Source organism: Juglans microcarpa x Juglans regia, chromosome 1S (genome assembly GCF_004785595.1).
Source record: "Juglans microcarpa x Juglans regia isolate MS1-56 chromosome 1S, Jm3101_v1.0, whole genome shotgun sequence".
Taxonomy (NCBI): Eukaryota; Viridiplantae; Streptophyta; class Magnoliopsida; order Fagales; family Juglandaceae; genus Juglans; species Juglans microcarpa x Juglans regia.
In genome coordinates, this window is record NC_054595.1 from 5,102,765 (window position 1) to 5,126,982 (window position 24,218).

A 24,218-nucleotide genomic window follows, 5' to 3' on the forward strand; every position below is an offset into this window, starting at 1 on the left:
GAGCAAACCTTTTCAAGCTCGAGTGAATATCGAGCGTGAGTGTTCTCTATGTTCTCAGATCAAGCTGTACATGGAGAACACAAGTCAGAGAGATTCGCTCAAAGGTCAGCTCGAGCTACCTTCGAGCGAACCACTTCAAACTCGAGCGAAGCCCAAGCACATATCGAGCTTGAGTGTTCTCCATGTTCTTAGATTAAGCTGAACATGGAGAACACAAAGTCAGAGAGCTTTGCTTGAAGGTCACCTCGAGCTACCTTCGAGCTTGAATATAGGGCCAAAATATCTTGAGCTCGAATATCCTAGCGACTTCTTCTCGTGGCTACACGTTATGGCCTTCCTTAATTCTCATTCGCTAGGTTATGACACTTGGTTTTGGGGCCTTTGTGAGGTGGATTGGGCCTAGTTCGATTGGGGGAATATTTATCTCTCAAAGGCCCCCTACCTAGCCTGCTTGGCATACTTGCCCTCCCTCACTGGGTGCTGGGCAGACGGGCGGGTGAAAGAAATAAACTTTATAGGGCGGGTATGTGGGTATATAAGGGTTATTAATTCTAATTCTAAACCTAAAATTTCTCTCTTCTCTCTCCCCTCATTTTCTCCCGCGCGACACATGACTCGCACCTCTCTACCATTTCTTCCTCTTTTTGCTTTTGTGCATGGAAAGCCACGTCTGTAACTCTCTAAGCATGGATCTTGTGGGTCTCCAAGCATGGTGGATTCCAAAAGCATATGGCGGTAGTGTTTTGTTTTTCTTTACTTTGTTGGTTGTAATATGATTTTTTGTTGTGATACAGTGGCACTAAAGGATAGGGATCCGAATGGTGGATTGAGCCACCCACCCGCTCATCAAACAGACGGGACTAGGAGTATATGAGCGGGGCAGAGAAAAAACTACCCCCCACTCTCCCTCAGGGCAGTGGGGGCGGGATGCGGGAAAGGTGTTGGCTGCCCACCCATGTAGTTGATATCAATGCAACATGCAACCAATATTTGATATTTAAATTACGCAATAATTCAAACTCTAACATTCATCACGTTTGTGAATAAACCTGTAAACATAGAATTAGACTAGTACTTTTAAAGGGATATATTTATAATTATTTTACAATTCTTTTCAAATTAATTAATATAATTGTGTAACTTTTTTAAAAATAATTTTAATTTTGCATAATTACCTTTCATTTTAAATAGAATTATAAAATAGTTGTAGGTTTATTATTTTCTATTTTTAAAATTCATAGTTATTTATTTAAATTTGTAGACTATATCATAATATATATAAATATTGTGAAAAAATATGAAATATATATTAAGTGTGAAAAGTATGTTAATGAATTTTTATTTCTATAAATTTGAAAAAATAAAAATATATTATAATAAAAATATATTATATTTTAACACGAATTTCCAAATTGTTTTATTGTTGGTTAAATTTAAAAATTATTTTTATTATAAAATAGATATGACAGATGAAATCACGCTAATGAAATTATTTTTATATAATTCGTTTATAAATTTTATAGTACTTTCTATTAAATATTTCAAGTTTGTCAATTTCGAATTTAAATAGGTTCGCTGCCACCTAATGAGAGCGTGCTTGTCACGAACGAAGCAGGCGGCGCGTGCAACTTCAAATACTTTGCCATGCGGAAGCTCTTTTTTCCCTCTCACGGGCGCTCTTGCTCTCTCTCTCTCTTCGCTGTGGAGTGTGGTACTCTAAAATTCTGTCCATCTCCGTCGTCGATCGCTCCCAACTAACCAAGAGACGCAGAAATCACAGATCAAAATACCTAAATTCTTACGACGTCACTGTAATTTTATCTCTCGTGTTCCTGATCGGGGTAAAAGAAAACCCTATATTTTTGGAGCTTGTAGATTAAAACGAAACCCTATAGCTTGTTTCTCTTGATGCTTGTCCGGAGCTGATTTGATCAAAATTCGATAATATTTTGTGATGATTTGTTGATTCATTTCCTACAATATGCGAGATTCGGGGTTTGATTTGTATGAAGGCTAATTTTCTAGATTTTATATGTACATATATCTGTTTTTGGGCTTGAATTTCCGGAAATAGGGTTTTGGAAGGTCGTTGGAAATTGCACAAATTTAGAAATAGGAGTTTGGGGGTGGTTTCTAAATTTTTGGTTGCGTGGGCGATTCTTGTAGATTGAGCTGGATCGTAGAAAGAAACATCAAGCTTCTAGAGTTGACTGTTTAGAGATTTTCAATGATTTCGATTAGTTAGGATCGAGGTTTGGCTTGGAAATCCCAAATCTCGGTCAATGAGAAGGAATTGGCAATTCGATTTCACTAAATTGTAGGGTTTTACTAGTGTAGTTTCTTGAATTGGAGGTGGATTGTCCTTGGGTGGATATAGTTTCAAAATATTCAAATTATGTCGGAGTATTTTAAGATGCAGATGACGTTATGATTTCTGGGCATTGCCTAGTGGGCAGGAGTTTGTATTAGAGTTGGTGAAGCTTTCCGGGTATTGGTTTCCGTGGTTGAGACCGCACGCTGTTTTGCTGTCATCATATTGTTTGTCCCAAACTTTGCAGAATGAGCTTAGAGAATGAAGACCAAAACTTATTGGATCAGCCATCTGAAACGAATCAAGAATGGCAAAAGTAATGAACTTCTGTTTCCGTTTCCACTTTTTATGGTCGAAATTTTCTTTTCTGAGCTTTTATGTTGTATTTGCTTCTCAACTTTTGGTGAGCTCTGATAAAAAAAAGTGTTTTAATGATGCAGGAAATTGAAAATTTTATATAAAAGGGAGTTTTTATTGTCATTAAGCGAATTGGATGTTTGCAGAAAGTTGCCTAGTGGGTTTGATCAATCAATTTTGAGGTAAGACGAATCTTTTTCTATAGGGGCTAATAAACATACGTTGTTATAGTTCGCATTTGTGAATTTTGTCGATGGAATACCCTTTTTTTATATCATTGCCTTGCATGGCTTTAGTTACTGCTACCGGTTTACTCATGCATCATGATATGCATTGTTCTTAATCTGATTTTTTGTGGAACAAAATTAGTGAATTTGAGGATTCTTTCCAAGATCAGCAAAGAGTTTCTAGCGCCTTGTCATCACATAGTTACAGGCGCAATGAGTATGGTTCATCCCCACCTACCAAAGGGGATTTCAATAGCTATTCTTGGGGTGTCCATGGAAGATGGGAAAGTCGTTCGTCTGTACGAGGCGATAAAGATAGTGACTCGCAATCTGATTGGGAGTCGGGTAGGATATTCCATGCTCATGTTGATAATTTTTTTACTTGTAAATTGTTTTGCTTGGACTAGCTGTAATTTTTTTCTATGCATAGCTATTTATGTATGTTTTCCCCAAGGAGTTTAAATCCCCTCCAACAATTCATTGAAAGCATAGGTTGACAATATATTGAGCGCACTTTCTTTTGTATCAGACATTTAGACTAGTAATTAGGAAGTTAAATACATTATGACTAAGCGTTTACTAAATTTGTAAAGGTAGTAACGAATTAATTAATAAATCATGTCTTGCAATATCCAATTGATTAGAAATTTATCATGTTGTCAGAATTCCACACTCAAAGGCTTTAAAAATTTATTTATCGTTCCTAAACTCAGTCTCTTTTGGTGTACATGGAAGTTGTTGATGCAAGGAGAAAACACTTGAGAACTAATTAGTTGTTGAGTCATAGGTCAAATGACCACGTTAAACGATTTGAAGGGAGGGTGGGAAATCCTTCAACATGCAAGTTCTTGGGTGGGGTTTTTGAAGAAAACTTTGATAGAGGAGAGTTGTAAGCACGGATGTCCTTTGTCTTGCTTTTGAGAGGGTTGTCAGAAAATGTTTTTTTGAGAACTATTCAACTTCATTGAAAAGCTCAAAAAGTTCAATCCAAGTACATATGATATATACAAGAGAGACACCTATCTAGAAGGTGCAAAAGATACAAGAAAATCTTTTTTTTATAAGCCAAGGAAAGTTTTTTGTGAAAGTGAGTAGGAAAAATGATTAGACAGAATGTTGTTTTGAGAAAACTATTTTTCCGGGCATGAGCTAAGCCAAACCACTTCGATTGAAGAAGTTACTCCACAAAGCACTAGCAACCTGCAGTGTATTAAAAGATGATCTACTCTTACATATATATATATTTTTAAGTAAGAAATTATTGAAACCATGTAATTTGGCATAGCTCAAGTACACAGGAAGTATACAGGAAAAAACACCTAATTATAAGCTAAAGCTGAAAAAGAGCACGAGAAGTCATTGAGGCGGAACCCATCCATTACAATAACCGAAGCCCAAAGCAACAAAGTATGAAAAAAGAAAGCTCTAATCCCATCCACCAAGTGTTCTCTATTGTCGAAACAGCGATCATTCCTCTCATTCCAAATACACCACATAAGACAAAGATGAACCATCTTCCAAACAGCCGCTATTTGACGATTTCCTTGAATCCCTCTCCAACATGCCAAAAGATTCATCAGAGTATCACCCAAGCAATGCCAATTACACATGTAGCACCAATTATTGATAACTTTATTTCTTTGCCTTGGATTATCCATGGTGAGATTCTTTCCTATTTCAAAAAATTTTATAAGCACGATGCGCTGAATTCTTAATGTTCTCTTTTCTTGTTGGATGAACAGCAGTGAGTGTCCCTCCTTTGCGTTCATTTGATATATGTCACCTAATTGACTTGTTTGTTTAACCGTTCTTCATGCCTGCATGTTGTTTGCATGCCCTGAAAGCAAATGAAATATAATTCTTTGTGTAAATTTTTTCCTGTCATTGTATAGATTGATACAGCATTCTATCTATACCTGCCTTTGTAATCTTAATTCTGTCCCGCATCGGTAATGCATAAAGCATTTGCTATGTAATGCTCAGTTTTCCTGCAACATCACAAATTAGTTTGTTTTCAAGTGCTGAGATCTCGATGGATGGTTGTCTAAAAAAAAACAACTGATCTAGACCTGTGTGTTGTATGTTTTGACCATTCATATCAACATGCAGATTCAGGTAGGCGCTATGGCAACCAATCTCGACGATCTTGGCAAGTTCCTGAGCATGAGGGACTTCTTGGTAGTGGTTCTTTCCCAAGATCATCTGGATTTGCTGCAGGAGTATCGGCTTCAACATTTCGAGCTAATGCTCACTCTCAGCTCAATAAGAGCAATGAGCCCTATCATCCCCCTCGGCCTTATAAGGTTGGACTCGTGCTTGTTTATGTTCCTCGCTCAGACTGTAATGCCTGTAGTCTTGGATTTGGAGCTATACATCCCTTTTTCAATGCTGTAGCATGATTTTTATACCTTGAAGAGTAAATATAATGCAAAAAGGATGAAGCCAGTTGCAATTCGTTTTGTACAGCCTCCTGAATACTGATTTTTTTTTTTTTTTCTGCTGTGTATTCTTCAGGCGGTGCCTCACTCACGAAGGGAAACCAATGACTCCTACAATGACGAAACATTTGGTTTTTCTGAGAGCACAAGTGAGGACAGGGCAGAAGAGGAAAGAAAGAGAAGAGGTAATTTGCACATTTCTGCCAGATTGACTGGCAGATGCAACTGTTGTGTTTGTGTGTGTGTGTGTGTGTGTGTACATGTGTTAGCTACTTAATTGTTAACCATTTCTCTAGTTAGCAAGTTTAAAATTGATGACTTGCTTTTCAGTTTCCTTTGAGCTAATGAGGAGGGAACATCAAAAATCATTTCAAGAAAAGCAGAAGTTAAATCCTGACAAGTGTAAAGATGGATTCGACATTACCACACTGCTAGAGGATTCCAAAGATGAGAAGAGCTTTTTGAATAGAAGCAGTGTGTCAAATGACCCTGTGACACTAAAAGCTTCACATAATGATTCTGAAAAATCTTCTTTTCCCCCACAAACTCCTGCATCCAGACCACTTGTACCACCAGGGTTTACAAGCACAGTTTTAGAAAGGAATTTTGGATCAAAATCCGTAATTCAACCGCATACAGTGGAGGTAACCGCCTTTTATTTTCATCTGATTTCTATGCTTGGAAAGTTAGTTATCTGAAAAAGGAAATGGAGAAGAAAAATCATTAGAAAGGTGGCCGGTCATGCATCTCTCTTTTTGTATAGTAATGCATTCTAAATATCATACAGTGAGTTACTTATAAAAAAAAAAAAAAAAAGATATTATACAGGGACTAGAATAAGTGGTTTACTGTTTGTTGTCTTGAAGTATTGCTTTATCTTTCTTGAAGCTTTAATCCTAAAAGTTTGTCTTGCATGTGCCTTTTAAGTTTATTGAGATTTATTGTAGTTTATGAGAAGACCACCAGGAAAGAAGCTGAAAAGTCAGTAGCAATCTTGTGTAATTCTACCCAGATTCGGTACATTCTCAAAAGAGTAAACCCATATCATAAAGAATAAAATGCAAAGTTATGGTCACTTGGACTGTTATAAGTGAATATGCCTCGGAAATTCTAGGGAGGAAAGACGATTTTGTTACTTTCCCTATCGTTATTTTGCTCTTTTTTATTCCCACCCCCTCTCTCTCTCTCTCTCTCTCTCTCTCTCTCTCTCTCTCTCACAACCTACAGTTCATCTGCTTCAAAACCTGCAAGCAATTTTAATGATGCATAGTTTGTTGATATATGTATCTACGATTTTTTATTCATTTCTAACATATAAATGAAAGACGGGGTTTGTAGAAAAATTATTAGCTTGATTAGCGAGATATAGAGAGCTCATACTATCTATTGATATTTTTCTGTATAGGTTTAGCATATGCTGTCTCAAGATCTTTTCTGTTTCATTTTTGTTAATACCAAATATTTTTATCCATGTTTTTTTGTCTTGCTTGTCATATGTTACCTTTGCTGGTCCTCTTATTAGTCATGCATGTTCTGTTGCTTCTGTAGGTTGTGAATCCTGAACTTGAAAACTGCCATTCACATGCCAAAGGTAACCTTTTATTAAATGGTGTTTCAGATCATAAAGTGGAGGAACAGTCATCAGAACAAAAGGTTTTGGGTACACATAAACTTGGAAGTACTAGTAATAATGTTTCATTAAATAACAACAGTGACAAGAATCTGGATGTACCACCCAGTAATACGATTGATGTGGATACTCAGTTTCATAAGACTTCTTATCTTTCAGAAGCCTTTGAAGCTTCAGAAAATAGTGAAGTTATTGAGCTTAATGGCAAGAAGGTAACAGGGGATAAAATAGTTGGTGAATCCAATCATGATCAGTCAACTTCAATCCTAGATAAGCTTTTTGGCTCTGCTTTGGCACCAAGTGGTGGTGGGTCCTCTAGTTTAATTGAGGTAATGGTGATTTCTAATAGACTTCTCATTAATGCCTTTTCTACATGGGTGTATGAGAGTACTGATAGCATATTGATATCTCTGTTTCACTGAATATGACCATGCCATGATAACACGACAATACTACCTATAGAATACAAGCATGCTTTGCTATCATCAAAATTGTTCAAGCAACTGATAAATAGTTACATGATTTACAGTCAGACTTGGCATGTAGTTAGTTTATTCTAAACAATAATTTATTGAAATGGGTGGAGCATTTTATGGTTCTAATGGAATTCCCAAAAGAAGTGAAAATCAATTTTTATTGGTTGAGGTTTTGAATTAACCATATGATCATTCTTTAGCTCTTTGGTCAGATCTTTTCTTGGATGATGTTTTGCTGCTTCTCCCAATGAATGGATGCATTGCTAATTTTTGTCTATTTTCTTGTTTGTAACATGATGTATCTCTTCGTCATAATTTTCTTTGTTGCTTGTACAGCATAATACTAGTAAAGCAGATGAGACGATCCTTCATGCTTCCCAATCTTCCAAGTTTGCTCGTTGGTTTCCTGAAGAAGGTATGCCTATATCAATGTTCTGGTTTTAAGTCATTGGACATACTTAAGCTTTAATTGATTGTATATTGATGTTAAAAAAAATCTTACTGCAGAAAAGAAATCAGTGGCTGATCTCTACTCCATCAGGCCAAATGACTTGCTCTCATTGATTGTTTCTGGCGAGAAAGGTGGATCCCGGGAAGAAGTTTCTTCTGATGTGAAGAAGAATACGGAGCACGTGTTATCTAATTTTCCTTTTGAGATATTTGAACCTGCAGAGGGGCATAAAAAAACAAATTTAACATCTGATATAATTGAAAATTCTGAGCAATTGTACAAGAATAATAAACCGCAGGCACTTCCAGCTGTCCTTACCTGTGAAGACCTCGAACAGTCGATTTTGTCAGAAATTAGTGAAAATGGCTCGACTCAGCAACTGCCTGCTCAAGCCTTGAGCATTCCCGATCCAAAGACTGAACCACCAAGTGTTAATATTGATGATCATGCTTCTCAGCACCTCCTTTCATTGTTACAGAAGGGAACAGGCCTGAAAGATACTGTACAACCCCCCAACCTAGACATTCGATCTTCAGAGAAACTGCAGAACAATGAGGGAGCAAGTTTTGACTCTGGAGCTCAGACAAAAGAGGTAAATTCTGAGAATTCTTCTAGTTCAGGGCAGAGTCTGACTCTCGAAACACTATTTGGGACTGCGTTTATGAAGGAGCTGCAATCAGTTGGAGCACCAGTGTCTGTCCAGAGAGGCTCGGCTGGGTCTGCAATAGTTGATGTTCTAGAATCTCATGAGTTTCCTTTTCCTGAAATGGATGATGCTCTTGTTCTTTCAAATGAAATAGGTTCCAATTCAACTAGTTATGAAAGCAGTGTTTTGACCTCTAAGGAAAGATTGCAAACCAAAGCGGTAAAGATTGATGAGCAGTGGTTCGGTTTTGATGATCCTCAAGCTGAGCCAGATTCATTCCAGGTTCGAACTGGCTTGAAGTCTAAGCTTGGTGGCTTTGACAGGCCTGTGGATATTCGGCTTTCTGAAGAGGATAGCTTGATTACAGTTAATGATCCTTTGAACTTTCAAAATTATGCGATTGCAAAGACTGCAGCTAGAACCAATGAATTAACTTCCCCAAACACCCAAGTTGACATTGCTGACAAACTAGCAGCTTGGAATGCCATCCTCAAAGACAAAAGAGCGTTCATGGGGGGTCAAGAAGGTCCACCTTTTCTTCGTGGTGCTCGCGATACGAGGGAGCCCAATATTACCTATCAGAATCTTAGCGTTCAACCATCTTCCCCACAGCTTCAACCCCCTCATTCTAATCATGTAGGGCCCTTGCTCCATCCATTAGATTCTCGTCCCGCTAACATTAATGCGCAGTTGAAATTTATGACACCAGACAGAATCATCCATCATGATCCTCCACCGAATCATCAATTTCCTGCTAATATGCTTCGTCCTCAGTTTCATCATCCTGGCCCTGGATTGACTGGGTTTGATCCTCCCAGTCATCACCCTATGTTGCAACAGATGTATATGTCGGGCAACTTTCCTCCACCTCACCTGCTTCAAGGATTTCCTGGGAGTGCACCAATGTCGGCTCAGCCAAACAGGGGTGCACCTATGCCTCATGCCAGCAATCAGATGACAGGTTCTATGCCTGAATTAAATCCATTGCAAGCTTTTCCTTTTGGTCACCGGCAACCCAACTTTGCTGGTCTTGGATTGCCACCACCAGGTAAAGCACTCACCCATATGGTTTGTCTTGTTAGTACTGGCTTTTCTGGTTTAAAAATCACTAACTACTTATATAATTAAATGTAACTGCTTCCCATGCATGTTTTAATTGGCCTATCATAGTTTTACGACAATGGCTTCATGTGTGATCAAATTGTGTTACACATGGTTCACAACGACTCAAGGTTGTCTTGGCTTAGGATGGTAGACTTCTGCTCAATCTAAGATCAGAAGGAATGCATAGGATGGTAGACTTTGCTAAAAACTTACCACGTTATGTACCCTTACCTTTTCAAACTTCCCATTTACTTGCACAAATTTCCTATTTTTGGAATGACTGAAAAGTTCTTCAAATGAAATGTAACATTAAACGGTAACCTGAATGTGAAATCATTGATATTTCTCTCTACCTAATTGGTCTTGATGTGTCAAGTGATGACTTACTATAGCAGCCTTCTGTGATTTCTTTTCCAAGAAATCTACATCAACTAAGTGCCATTTTTGGCAGCATCTTTTTTGGGGTTGGGGGGAGGGGGAGTTGGGTTGGGTTGGGTTGAGTTCAGACAGTCCTGAATTGAAAGGAATGCTGGACTTGTAATCATTATCCATTGTGTTTGTTATTGTTAAGAATTTTTAAAATGTAAATCTTAAATAGACCAGAGGGGCAAAGAAGAGAAGGAATACTTCATCGTCTGAGAAATTGCTTGACTATCATATTCTTCTTTTGTCATTGATGTTTTGTCGGATTCTCAGCTCCTGAAGTTGGCGGTGGTAGTAATCACCCAGAGGCAATCCAAAGGTTTATCGAGCGGGAGCTCAGGTCAGAATCAAAGCATGTTAAACCTTTTGCTGCTGCTGACCGTGGTCAGGGAATGTATGGTCATGAAGTGGATCTGGGTTTTGGTTATAGATGATGATTCTTGATTGTAAGCTTGTGTAGATTGCTTTGTAATTCATGTCTCTTGCTAAGATCTGCAAGTCCAGTCCTTGTACAGTGGTGGAATTAATGCTTCTTTCAAGGGGCATTAGGTGGCCTAGCCTTAGTAATGGAACTTTCTGGCAACTCGCCCTTAGTGAGTTTTAGGTTAATCCCATCCTGTTCACTTGTGGCTTGTGTCGAGTTTGAGTTGTTAGTCTTAAAAAATTGTTCTTAAATTCATCTGAGATCACATCCTTCGCTGTTTAACTTCAAATTGTACAAATGAATCTGTGTAAATAACGTACCTTGAAAACAAAGCCTGAAAAATGCAAATTGCCAGTTCACTATAACATGCGTGAATAGGATGCTATGTTTTGTTACTCTTATAATTATTTTGATTGACATTGCATTAAAGTAATTCAGATACGTAGATGGACTACATCTTTAACAGCTCACGAGTGCCATACGCAACGATACTAGCATATATGGCTTACACATGAGTTTCGCACATGCTTGTCAAATGGTGACATTTCTAGTCAAAGGTCGGAGGGAGATCAGCGGCTTAACAGTATTGAAAAACTCTTAACTCAGTCGCCTGGTGTAAGTGCTGCTAATATGTCAAAATAAAATGAAAACGCACCGTTTTGAGTAATTTCCATTTTCCTCCCCCTCTGCGTTTCCATTTCTCACTGAATCCTCCCTCGAAGCCGGAGTCCCCTCCCTCCCTCCCTCCCTCCCTGCATTTCCTTTTCCCTCCATTGAAGTCTCTGTAGTTGGAAGTTGCCACCCTCCCTCCCTCAGTGTCGAGATGAAAGTTTGACACAACCCACACGGAGCCGCCTTCAAAACCTCCTTCTCTTAGTTTCGTCTCCCTCATAGCCTCCCTCTCTTCGTCTTCATCTTCTGTTTAGTTTGAACGTGTAGTTTAAGTGTTAGAAGTTATTTAGCTGTTTAGTGAGTGCAGTGTAATAGTTGGATTTGAGATTTGTTAATCTTTTTAGCTTGCAAATTATATTTATATAATTAAAATGTTTGTAGAGTTTAAATATTTAGATTATTTGTTTTAATATTAAAATGTCTGGAACTCTTTATATTATATTATTTCAGATTTCACTACTTTTCCTAGAGGATGAACTTTCTTTCTCCATGATGGTTGTAAGAAATTTGAGCTTCTCAAAGGTGCTCGAGTTAGACAAGTGAATCACTTAATTTAGCTAGAATGCCACTTTGCCCTGCTTCTTGTTGCAACTTGTAATTTTGAATGGCCCCCATATTCGACATACAAATGAAATCTACAGCACTAACATACAAAAATCCAGACAAATGCCATAAGATAATTCTCATATTTGTAGTTTCTACTTTCTATTGCAATCTGTTCTCCCAAATTTACAAACTTTTCAATTAAATGAAACCTACAGACTTGTGCATACTGGTTAAACTACATTATACAATTAAACATAAATGCATTTGTTCTCCCACTTCTATTCTGTCAGTTTGGGAATGAAGCTAAATTACATCATACAATTTAACATAAATGCATTTGCTCAGTGTGGCTACTTTCCATTGCAGCTTCAACATGTCCTAAGCAGCATAGCCTCTATAGACAATAGTCCTGCAGTTATTAAAATTCATCTAAATCCATAAAGTTTCAAAAACAGTTTGCAGAAATTAAAATTCAACCATATCATTGCACCAGTTGTGATCCATCCAAGCAGCTTTCTTCACAATATTTTTCAAAACAGGCCAAGGTTTCATGGAGTTCGAAGTTTGTTGTAGTATCTATACTCATTGTCCAGTACTTCATCAAATAAACATCCTAAGTACAGAGTAATATACATGGGTAATAATCACCCTCATGATCTTCTCCAAAGAGGAACACTAAAAAAATATTATGGGACCTTAAAGTACTACATCTTCTTGCGAAATGGAGCATATACACAGGAAGAAACAGGTGATGAAATGTAGATTGAGAAAAGAAAAAAATTGATCTTACCAATGCTTGATGAAGCTGTCGATGGAGAAGACCTACACAAAAATGCCCACGAAAATGACGACCCACAGTTCCAGACGAACACCACAACCAGATCAATGTGGGTATCAATGAACTAGATCAGACAAGCACAAAGACGAAGAACTAACACGAATATGCAAGATTCAGACGAACACGAACATGATCAACTGAAGACCCACATGAAAGCTAGACGAAACCCACATGAAAGCTACATGAACGAGCTCTGTTTTGGTTTCTTTCATATTTCATGCATTTTTTTTTTTTTTAATATTGGCTGATGTTGCATCAGCCGACTCCCCACCACTTGCGCCCCTCGACTGTACGTAGAAGAATTGGGCCTATATGTGCTTGAGTAGCCGGAAAGCAATAGATTGAGGGCATGTTTGTACATGTTTTATTGGGTTTTTGTGAAATTGAAAAGTGTTTTGTATTTGAGTAATATTTGAAGATGAAATTATGAGAAGTTTTGATAATTTTGTGTTTTCAAACACGCCTCGAGTTTTTTTTTTTTTCTTTTACCTTGAGGAAAACCTTATAAGCAATGGTTATGTGGCCTTGGAATTCTATTGCTTAGAGCATTCTTAATGTTTTATGTATTATACAAAAAATGTAAATTATTTGAAGAAATGCTCACAAAAAGAATTCCATCCGATTATGTAAAAGGAAATCTAAAATATAATTTGCTACATTAACCAGCTACATGTAGCGGGTATTATTCATTCTGTAAACATTTTTTTATTATTTATATTTCATATACTTTCTCATTTTCTTTTGGAGACTGCTACTATGCCACCTAGTGGTAACCGTTGGGCGTGTTCCCTAGGCCAAATGTCACTTTTTTATTTTTTTTTTCCTTTTGATTTTTTACATTTTTTAAATATCTTTAAATACTTTTAAAAAATAAAAAAAATGAACCAATACACTAATAGTCACTTCCTTAACCATTAAAAAAATTAGATACATGAGCGGTCAAAATATGGGGGCAAAATCATGGAGCACAGATCATTTTTCTTTTCTTTTACTTAGATTTTCATCATGTATGCAAATTTTTTTCATTGTTCATCATTTAAAACACATTTATTCCATTTTCTTCTAAAAAATATCAAATATTTTTTATCCAATTTTTTCATATTTTGGCTTTATTTTTATTTTTTTTGGCTTATATATTTTATTTTGTGTGTATAGGACTGAATTATATTACATTGTATATAAAAATATATTGCAAATATAAAAGAAAATATGGATTTTGCAAATTTATTGATAGAAATGAAATATTTAAAAAAATAAAAAATGATTATTTAAATAATATGAAAAAATAGATAAGTTAATGTATGATATATTGTAAAAATCAGTATATAAAATAGAAAAAGTGAAATTTGGTGGTGATGTATTTTAAAAAATAAGACTGTGAATGCGCTTGTACACGTATTAGTTTAGGATTAAATAAGAAATTCGTAGTATCTTAAAGTCAAATTAGTTTAGGATTCAATCCGGAACTGCTGTTAAATCATTGTTGACGCTGGCCAATTAATATGCGTCACGTAAGCACCTCCACTTTATGCAGGAAGACCCCACCACATTAGATTACACCATTCTTCTCAGATCACTTCTCCCTCCTACGCAACATCAATTCTCCCATTTCATGAATTCCTTCACTGCACTCAAGTCTCAGATTACCTGAATTCGGTTCAGATTTAAATTTGTTTTAATATATAAATATCTAATTTTTAAATTATTAAACTCATTTAAATTTAAAATTTCTTTACATGTAAAATTCACAATATTTTTCAACTCAACACCTCTTTCTACGTAGAATTCATAAATTTTTTTAACTTTTTATAAATATATCTAAACTGATCTTAATATCTAAATACATATAAAGTCATTTTAGGTGGACTCAACATAATTTACTCTACTATCTCAACTCACTACTATTTATAGAGAACTCAACTCACGTCAACTCAGCTCAACATCTAAATACAACCTAAAAGAAATTGCCCACCCCAACTCAGTCCATCGGAGTTGACAACTCCGTCACCTAGCCCACCTCGTTCCATGAACTATGCAAGGATTGATTCACCTTATACCACCAACAATGTGTTATGTTTTTTTAATGTTCATGTTTATTGTTCACCCAAGATGGTTTTCCATTGCTATGTTCTTGATGGGTTAGAATTTGATTAGAGAACTAAAAATAGACTGAAAATGGAGACACCATGAGAAGGGGGAAGCCAAAACTAGATTTAGGATCTATGGTCATCGTTCTGTGACCATATTAGATGTAACAATCATGCAATAATTGATTTTTCCACCCTCCATGATTGTTACATCTCTTTGTTGTCAAGATGAGATTAATAGACCGATAAAAAAAATTAAAAATGGAAAAACTTTTTATCATGTTTTACAAAGTTTTTATCATGAGTATTTTTATTTTTATTAAAATTAAGTACTCTAATAGTATTGTAACTTTTTCATGTTTTATAAATAAACCTGTAAATGTGATAAATATAAAGAAAGATTAGGAAAAGGAAACAAATAACAAAAAAGATTTATATAGATGAATAGTGCACATTAGAGAAAAACTTTAACTCATATATATTTGAGTAATGCTACTCATCATCATAACTTCCATCATCTTATGATGTATCATTACGTGATTGAAAATTATTTATTACATTTCACTTATAAACCTATCATCTAATGCCACATCATGAGATGATGTGAAGATGATGGAAGTTAAGATGATGAATAGATTTTTTCTATATATTTTACATAATTCAATGAAAATTTTATTTTGACATACTGTTAGTCATTTTTTTACGTTAAAATAACTCTAATATAAGATCTCGTTTAGATGTTGAGATAATATGATATGAGATAAGAAATCTGTAAATAGTGTAGTGAAATGGTTTGTGAGTAGTAGCAAAATAGTTTGAGGTAAGATGTTTTATGAAGTTTTGAAAAATGAAAGAAAAAAAAATAATGAAAATATTATAAAGTTATAATACAATTTAAAAATATTTTTTTAATATTATTTTTGTTTTGAAATTTGAAAAAATTGAATTCTTTTTTATGTTTTGTTCGGAAGTTTGAGAAAATTGTAATAACTAGGTAATGATTAGATGAACGGAATGAGATGAGATAAAAATTTTGTGAATAATAGTAAAATGATTTGTGAATAGTAGTAAGATAGTTTAAGTTAAATATTTATTGGATTTTGAGAAATGATAAACAAAAAGTTGAATAACAAATATTATAAAATTAAAATATTGTTAGAATGCTATTTTTTAATATTATTTTTGTTTTGAAATTTGAAAAAATTAGAGTTTTTTTTATTTAAAAATTTGAGAAAATTATAATGATTAGTTTGAAAAAGTTGTTATGATTAGTTTAAAAGTGTTTATGTTTGAATGATATTTGGGAAGGAAATGAGATAAGATGAGATGAAAAACTTTTCCAAACATTCATAAAGTTGAAAAATATTTGTGTTTGAGTGATTTTTTAATGTTGAGATAAGATGAGATTAGACCATCTCAACATCTAAATGAGACCTAAGGCCTTTATACCACACACAACCCACATGGTATAAATTAATTTGTAAGATTTAAGTTTTGAAATTGAATTATTCTACTCACCAACCCTACACCACACACTTGCTGACATGTGCTTTTATTTTTTATTTTTTATTTTTTTTCTTAGCAAGTATGTGGTATAAGGCTGCTGAGTAGAATTTGTTTTTTAAAATCAAATTATATCATGTGATTAGTGTGTGGTGTAGAGGTTTTAAAATACGTCGTTGAGAGTGCTCTAATATATTATATAGGTTAGTGTGTATATATATATGAAAATTTCTAATTAGCAATCTTACACCATATACTTGCTTTTAGTTTTTATTTTTTCCTTAACAGGTGTGTGATAGGGGTGGGCAACAAGGCCCTACATCTCGTTGCCCTACCCTAGCATGATTGGGGCGGATCACCGTACCGCCAGATGCGGGGGGTGGGTGGCCCCGTACGCATCTGACCCCCCAACAGAGGTGGGAGACGGGCTAGGCCAAACCCTAGCCCGCTTTCCCTCGCCCTACTATATATATATAAATATAAATATATTATATATATAAAAATATAAATATATTATATATATAAATATAAATATTATATATATAATAAATATATTTATGTTTATTTATATATTAAACCCCCCTCATAAAACCACTTCGTTTTGGTATGGGGTGTTAAGTTCCTTCCCAACCCCAACCCCATTGAGCCACTCTCCTTCTCTATTTTCACTTCTCCTTCTCTCTTTCTCTCTCATCTTTGTCTTTAACCAGTGTTGCCTTCAATCTCTTTCTCCGTTAGTGACTATCATACGCCGTTAGGCTTGTCGTTGTCCATCTACATCTCAGTCGCCGAAGTAAGTTTCTAAATTGATTCTCGAACTCTCACTCACTTTCCTTGATATATATTTTTTTTTTTTTGAGTTATAGAGGATGAGATTAAATAGAGATGGAGGATGTGATTGTAAATTGTGTATTGTAGAGAATCAATTTGTGCATGTGTTTTGATGTTTATGTTAATTTTTTGTGAGATTTGTGATTTTAGGATTTCGTATTGAAACTTTAAATTAACATTCAATTGATTTTGTCAATTTATTTGCATGATAAAACGATGAAACACATCATATAAAAGAATCTTTATTATTATTATTCTATTTTTTATTTAACTTGAATTAGCATTTTAGATAATTGATTTGAAAATTCTAGAAAATTTGATTATATTTAAAATTTCAATTTGATGGAAGCTGAAATTGAACGAAATGATCAGTCGTTTTAGGTACTACTGTGTTGATTTTAACTTAATCATGTAAGTCAAACCGTAAAACATTTAATATAAGACAGAGGATAAATGATTACATAACATGTTTGTTTTATTATATTAGTAATTGTTATTCTGTCCCGAATATGACGTAATAATAACCCATTTGCATGCTGTATAACTTTCATTAAACATTGTTTTAGCTTATATAATTAAAATGTTTGGTGGGTTATCTGTCACTATTTTTGTACCTATTACGTATGCTTGCTTATATAATAAAAAGGTTTGCATGGGTGATTGTTGCATTGTTTTGACAGTTGTTGTGATGTTTGCTTAATTTCATAGTTTTGTTAATTTAGGAGAATGTCTATTCTATCAGATTTTAGTGAGAGCTATCTTATTCCTACCCTAACATCTAATCCTATACCTGCCATAGAGTTTGTTTAGAGAATAAGATGAGATGAAGATTTTGTGAAGAGAATTGCTACGGTTATCGAAAAAGTAGTTCGAAAATATGTCCCGAACGTATATTTTATTTTTTTTAATTTTTTTTCATGTATTTTTTTAATCATCATAAACATTTTTAAAAAAAATAAAAAATTCACAACATCATTAAAAAATATTTCATTAATCACTAAATAAAAAAAAAAAAATTCAGAACACAGCTTCGGGACCCAAATTCGAGATCCAAAATATTTTTCTTTTGTGAATAGTGACAAGTTAAAAAGAAAGAAAGAAAAAATCTGAGATTTTCTATTGTGTTGGAGGCAGGCGAGAGTTACTATTTATCCATTGGGGCGGTAAGGTGACCGCTGCTCGTGACTTCATCTCCTCGATAATGTTCACGTGTAGGTGCTTTCATTTGAGCAACTAAACAGAGGCAGACGTGTAATATTCCTAGTGGTTGTTGTCAAACTCCACTTTACACCAACTCTGGATGGTGGATAGAAGAAGAACTGTTAATAATTATACCTTTTAATTGATTTTTCCACCCTCCGTGATTGTTACATCTCTTTGTTGCCAAAATGATATCAATAGACCAATAAAAAAATTAAAAATTAAAAACGGAAAAACTTTTTTTTTTTTTTTATCATGTTTTACAAAGTTTTTATCATGAGTATTTTATAAATAAACCTGTAAATGTGATAAATATAAAGAAAAATTAGGAAAAAGAAACAAATAACAAAAAAGATTTATATAGATGAATAGTGCACAGTAAATGTAGAGAAAAACTTTAACTCATGTATATTTTATGTAATCCAATGTAAATTTTATTTTGACATACTGTTAGTCATTTTACATCATTATAACTTTAATCTAAGGCCTTGTTTAAATGTTGAGATAAGATAAGAAATTTGTGAATAGTATAGTGAAATAGTTTGTGAATTTTAGAAAATGAGAGGAAAAAATTGAATAAAAATATTATAAAGTTATAATATAATTTTAAATATATATTTTTAAAATTTGAAAAAAATTTATAAAGTTACAATTTTACTTTTGTCTCGAAATTTGAAAAAAATTGAATTATTTTTTATGTTTTGTTCGGAAGTTCGGGAAAATTTTAATAATTAGGTAATAATTAGATGAAAAAGTTAAGATAATAATTTATGAATAATAGTAAGATAATTTAAGTTAAATATTTATTGGGTTTTGGAAAATGATAAAGAAAAAGTTGAATAAAGAATATTATAAAATTAAAATATTGTTATAATATTATTTTTTAATATTATTTTTGTTTTGAGATTGAAAAAGTTGGAGTGTTTTTTATTTGAAAATTTGGGAAAGTTATAATGATTAGTTTGAAAAGGTTGTAATTATTAGTTTGAAAGTTATTGTATTTGAATGATATTTCGGGAGGAAATTAGATTAGATGAAATGAAAAACTTTTCCAAACGTCCATAAAGTTGAAAAATATTTGTGTTTGAGCTATTTTTAAATGTTGAGATGAGATGAGATAAGACCATCTCAACATCTAAATGGGACCTAATGCCTTTACACCACACAAAAGCCTTTACATCACACACAACCCACATTGTATAAATTAATTTGTAATATTTAAGTTTTACAATTGAATTATTCTACTTACCAACCCTACACCACACACTTGGTTTCGTGTGCTTTTGTTTTTTATTTTTTTTTTCTCTCAACAAGTATGTGGTATACGGCTGCTGAGTTGAATTTTTTTTTTAAATTTATTTTCAAAATCAAATTATATCATGTGATTAGTGTGTGATGTAGATGTTTTAAAATAAGTCGTTGAGAGTGCTCTAATATATTATATAGGTTAGTGTGTTTATATGTATGGAGATTTCTACTCAGCACTACTACACCACACATTTATTTTTAGTTTTTATCTTTTTATTTTTTTTTCTTTAACAAGTGTGTGATAGGGGTGGGCAGTGGGACTCTACACCTCGTTGCCCCGCCCCTCGTATGATCGGGGCGGATCACCGTTCTGCCAGATGAGGGGGCGAGTGGCTCCATACGCATCTGGTCTCCCAATAGAGGTGGGGGACGGGCTGGGCCCAACCATAGCATACTTTCCCCCTCCCCGCTATATATATAAATGTAAATATATTATATATATATATATATATAATAAATATATTTATGTTTATTTATATATTAAAAAACTCCATAGTCATAAAATTACTTCGTTCAGGTATGGGGTGTTAAGTTGCCCCTCCTCCCATCCCACGACCCCCACTGAGCCACTCCCCTTCTCTCTCTCTCTCTCTCTCTCTCTCTCTCTCTCTCTCTTCAATCGTCATTGCCTTCAATCTCCCTCTCTGTCCGTGACTCTGTTGTACGCCGTCAGGCCTGTCGCTGTCCGTCTGCATCTCCATTGCCGAAGGTAAGTTTCTAAATTAGTTCTTGAACTCTCACTGACTTTCACTTATTTTTTTTATTTATTTGCATGATAAAACGATGAAACACATCATACAGAAGAATCTTTATTATTATTATTATTCTATTTTTTTTATTTAACTTGAATTAGCATTTTAGATAATTGATTTGAAAATTCTAGAAAATTTGATTATATTTAAGTATTTAAAATTTCAGTTTGATGGAAGTTGAAATTGAAAGAAATGATCAGTATTTTTAGGTACTACTGTGTTGATTTTAACATAATCATGAAAGTCAAACTCAAAAACATTTAATATAAGAATGAGGATTACTGATTACATAACATGTTTGTTTTATTATATTGGTAATTATTATTCTGTCCCGAATATGACATAATAATAACCCATTTGCATGCTGTATAATTTTCATTTTTATAAACATTGTTTTAGCTTATATAATTAAAATGTATGATTGCTTATATAATTAAAATGGTTGCATGGGTGATTGTTGCATGGTTTTGACAGTTGCTATGATGTTTGCTTAATTTTAGATTTTTGTTAATTTTGGAGAATGTCTACAACGTCAGATTTTAGTGATAGCTCTCATATCCCTACCCCAACACCTAACCCTATACCTACCACTAACCCTATGCCTACAGACCCTTCCCTTGCCCCCTTGCCCAAACAAAGCAAGAAAACAGTTTTTATAGTTTGGTATCACTTAACCAAACTAGAGAGTAGTGACCCTGATAACCCCAAGCTAAGTGTAGCCACTGTGGTAAAGTTTAAGGATGTTACTATAGGAGATATGATATATCCCAATTAAAGGTTCACTTAGAAGAATAATGCAAAAAGAGTTCAATAGTAAAATCTTTATAAGAGAAGAGTCAATTTAGACTAGAGATTGGACTAAAAAAAATGTCTGATGGGAGTAATGGGGGTTTAACGTTGAAGGGGTATACTAAGTATGATCTAGATAAATGTAGGAGAAAGTTAGCTCATATGGTGATCATGGACGAGTTATCTTTTTAGTTTATGGAAGGGAGAGGGTTCCAAAAATATTCTACTTACTTGGAACCTAAGTTTAGTCTTCCTTCTCGCCACATAATAACAAATGATATTAAAAAACAATATAAGAAAGAGAAAGATTTGTCAAAGGGCCAATTGGCGAGTCAAGTAGTTCGCCTCACTACCGATACTTGGACATCCATCTAAAATTATAATTACATATCTTTGATTGTGCATTTTATTGATTGTGATTGGACACTACACACAAAAATTATAAAGTTTTGTCAAATTTTTTATCACAAGGCTGAGACGGTTGGGAAGGCCTTGGAGGTCACAATAAATGAGTGGAGGTTGGCACACAGTTACAGTTGATAATATTTCGTCTAATGATATCGTCTTAGGACATCTTAAGACCTATCTTAGTGAGGCAAATAAGACAATTTTGGGTGGTGACTGTTTGCATATTAGATGTACTGCACATAATCTGAATTTATTTATCACTAATGGTTTGAGAGATCTTGATGACTTGGTTGCAAGGGTCAGAATGACTGTGAGATATTCTCTTGCTAGATTGGAGAAATTCAAGGCTACTATGAGGAATGTGAGCATAATATTCAAGAAGGGTCTTTGTGCTAATGTTCCTAAAAGATGGAATTCAACCTTCTTAATATTGGAGGCGATCCAAGAATATAAGGCGGCATTTGCATTACTGGGTGATGAAGACATTCAATATGTTAAATATTTTGATGACAACAGGGGATTAGGGAAGCCTATTGATGATAATTGGAAGATTGTTGCTATTTTTGTAGATTTTTTTTAAGCTTTTCTATGAGGTCACATTGAGTCTATCTGGTTTTTGGTACCCAAAATTAGATCAATGGAGTGTCCACCCCCTTACGTGGTACTTGGACTGGATACCCCGCAGAGCAGAGGGCGGATAACGAGGTGCAAAACCCCACCTCCCGCACATGCAGGGGTGAGGGACAGAGACAGAGAGCTATCCCGCCCTGTAGGGTAAGGGTAACATCTCTGGTGTGTGGTGTAGGACTGCTGAGTAGAAGAACTCTTACATATATATATATATATATAAGAGAAATAATTTAGCCATAAATAGATTATATAAAAATAAATTTACAAACTGACGTTGCTTGATGTGGTAATTTAGATTGTAACGTAAATCGAACAGATCATATGAAGCTACGCCAATTTGTGAGTTTAGTTTTATGTAATCCATTTGTATCTGTAGCATTTGAGTTTTTAAAAACACACATAGAGTTGTGATATTTTATGTTCTTAAAAAAAGTTGCACATATATATAACTGTATAATCAATGGAAGGAAACCTTTAAGTCTTGTTTGGAAATACAACTGTTTTAAGATATTTTTAAACTATCTTATTACTATTCACACACTATTCTATTATTTTACTATTATTTACAAATTATTTCACTACTATTTATAAATATCCAATATATTTTTAATAGAAAAATGATAAAAGGTTTTGTAATATTAAGATTTATTTTGAACAGAGTAGCCTACTTTGTTTGAAAATGAAAATGAATTGTAAAATAGATATAAAAGGTTGCCATTCAACTACCCACTGTTCACTCAATGTCCGCACTCCAGCCAACGTGGCTTCTTTTTTTCTTTTTTTTTTTTTAAATGAAAACGTGCCAGAAGGTTCATTTCAATTCCCCCCCCCCCCCCCGGCGACATTCTTCTTCACTTCTTCAGAAATCCTTCCCCCACGTTCTCTCCTCCACTCCCCCAGCTTGTGTCCTTTCACTGGCCTCACCCTCTGCTCGTCCCGTGTAGCTCCATCACTTCGGAATTGTATGGCTCCATCACTTCGGCACCGTGTAACAAAAGTTCTCCTCTAGGTTCACCATTTTCGTACAGTTTCTCCAGCTTCACCATTTCCACAAGGCTTCAGTCCTCCGCTAGTATTGTAGCTGTCGAGACCCATTGTTTGTCATCTTTCAGGGTTTATGCATTTATTGTGTGTTTATGGTGTCATCTCTCCATTTCTAGCATTACTCATATTGTGTGTTTATGCGTTTATGGATTTGCGATTTGATGTTTGTTTGATTTGTGTTTTGTGGGATTTTTGGGTTGATGTTATATGTATGCCACTAATTTTTTTTACTGTTGATAACATCTGAAATGAGCAAGATTTATTGGCTGGAACTAGTTGGAAGGGGAAAACACAGAGGGAATATACCAGAAAGAGTTTCAGAAGCTTGATATACAACATGGTATAAGGTTCATAAGCATGGTCTCAAATTCTTGAAGAACTAAAATTTATACATTTTACTAGCTCCTTTAAACAGAACCATACATCCAAGATAGCAAAAAGATCTAGAAGTGGCTTGACCCTACTGTTTTCATAACTATTTAGAGGCATGGTGACATTGCAACTCTTTCCTATGATCATAAATGGAAAACTAGTTTATAAATTAGAAAAACTATAGGCGAACATGTAAGACAAGATGACTTAAAATCACATCATCAAAGAAAATTATTTTAAAGGTACACAAACCAAAGCGATTATAAATCAAGGTAGAAAAGATTGTGTTATTCTCACCAAACCAATTGTAGATCTATTTCTTTGGCCCTTTGTATCATCTTCATTGTCCAAATTGGAGGTTGCTTTGTTGGAAAGGGAGAGCAACTTGCTTTTGCAAATGACAAATATCTTAGACATGATGGAAGCAGCTTTCAATTTTAAACAATCACAAAATACTTTGGAGTCATTTCAGTTGCACCAGAATGGCAGCATTAACTTATCTTAGAAACTTGGTTACACACCATGGTGCCATTCTATGCTTATTTTAAAATCAACCACGAAATGAATCTACATTTGTTTTGTGACATACATACTTTACTTTGCTTATTCTTTAACACTCCAATTTAATTTGCTTTAATCTCATAAAAGAAATAAACGTTGCCCGTACAAGGATAAATGATCAAAAGTTTTCTTCAAAAACATGATGAAGAAGTACATCTAAGTAAAAGAAAGCTGCTCACATTTTGTTGAT

At 34.4% G+C, this 24,218-nt stretch overlaps 1 protein-coding gene across 3 annotated transcripts; it reads left to right on the forward strand.

The window, feature by feature from the left end:
• Nucleotides 1-1,607: 1,607 nt before the first annotated feature.
• On the forward strand, nt 1,608-10,846 carry LOC121246095. 3 transcript variants are annotated; one of them, XM_041144092.1, is made up of 11 exons: nt 1,608-2,627; nt 2,752-2,850; nt 3,038-3,240; nt 5,005-5,198; nt 5,410-5,518; nt 5,664-5,977; nt 6,882-6,924; nt 7,123-7,292; nt 7,776-7,854; nt 7,947-9,584; nt 10,337-10,846. In XM_041144092.1, exons 1-11 carry the CDS (start codon nt 2,560-2,562, stop codon nt 10,495-10,497), a joined length of 3,078 nt encoding a protein of 1,025 aa, XP_041000026.1. In that variant the 5' UTR covers nt 1,608-2,559; the 3' UTR covers nt 10,498-10,846. The 3 variants fall into 3 exon arrangements, with proteins under 3 accessions (XP_041000026.1, XP_041000025.1, XP_041000028.1); XM_041144091.1 differs by having other exon boundaries at nt 6,882-7,292; XM_041144094.1 differs by lacking the exons at nt 6,882-6,924; nt 7,123-7,292 and having other exon boundaries at nt 1,609-2,627.
• Nucleotides 10,847-24,218: the final 13,372 nt, after the last annotated feature.

Coding starts and splice junctions, on each gene's coding strand:
- LOC121246095 (XM_041144091.1), top strand. CDS start 2,560: ATGAGCTTAGAGAATGAAGACCAAAACTTATTGGATCAGCCATCTGAA. Junction 2,851..3,037: donor TTTGATCAATCAATTTTGAG/GTAAGACGAATC, acceptor GAACAAAATTAG/TGAATTTGAGGATTCTTTCC. Junction 5,978..6,881: donor TTCAACCGCATACAGTGGAG/GTAACCGCCTTT, acceptor TTGCTTCTGTAG/GTTGTGAATCCTGAACTTGA.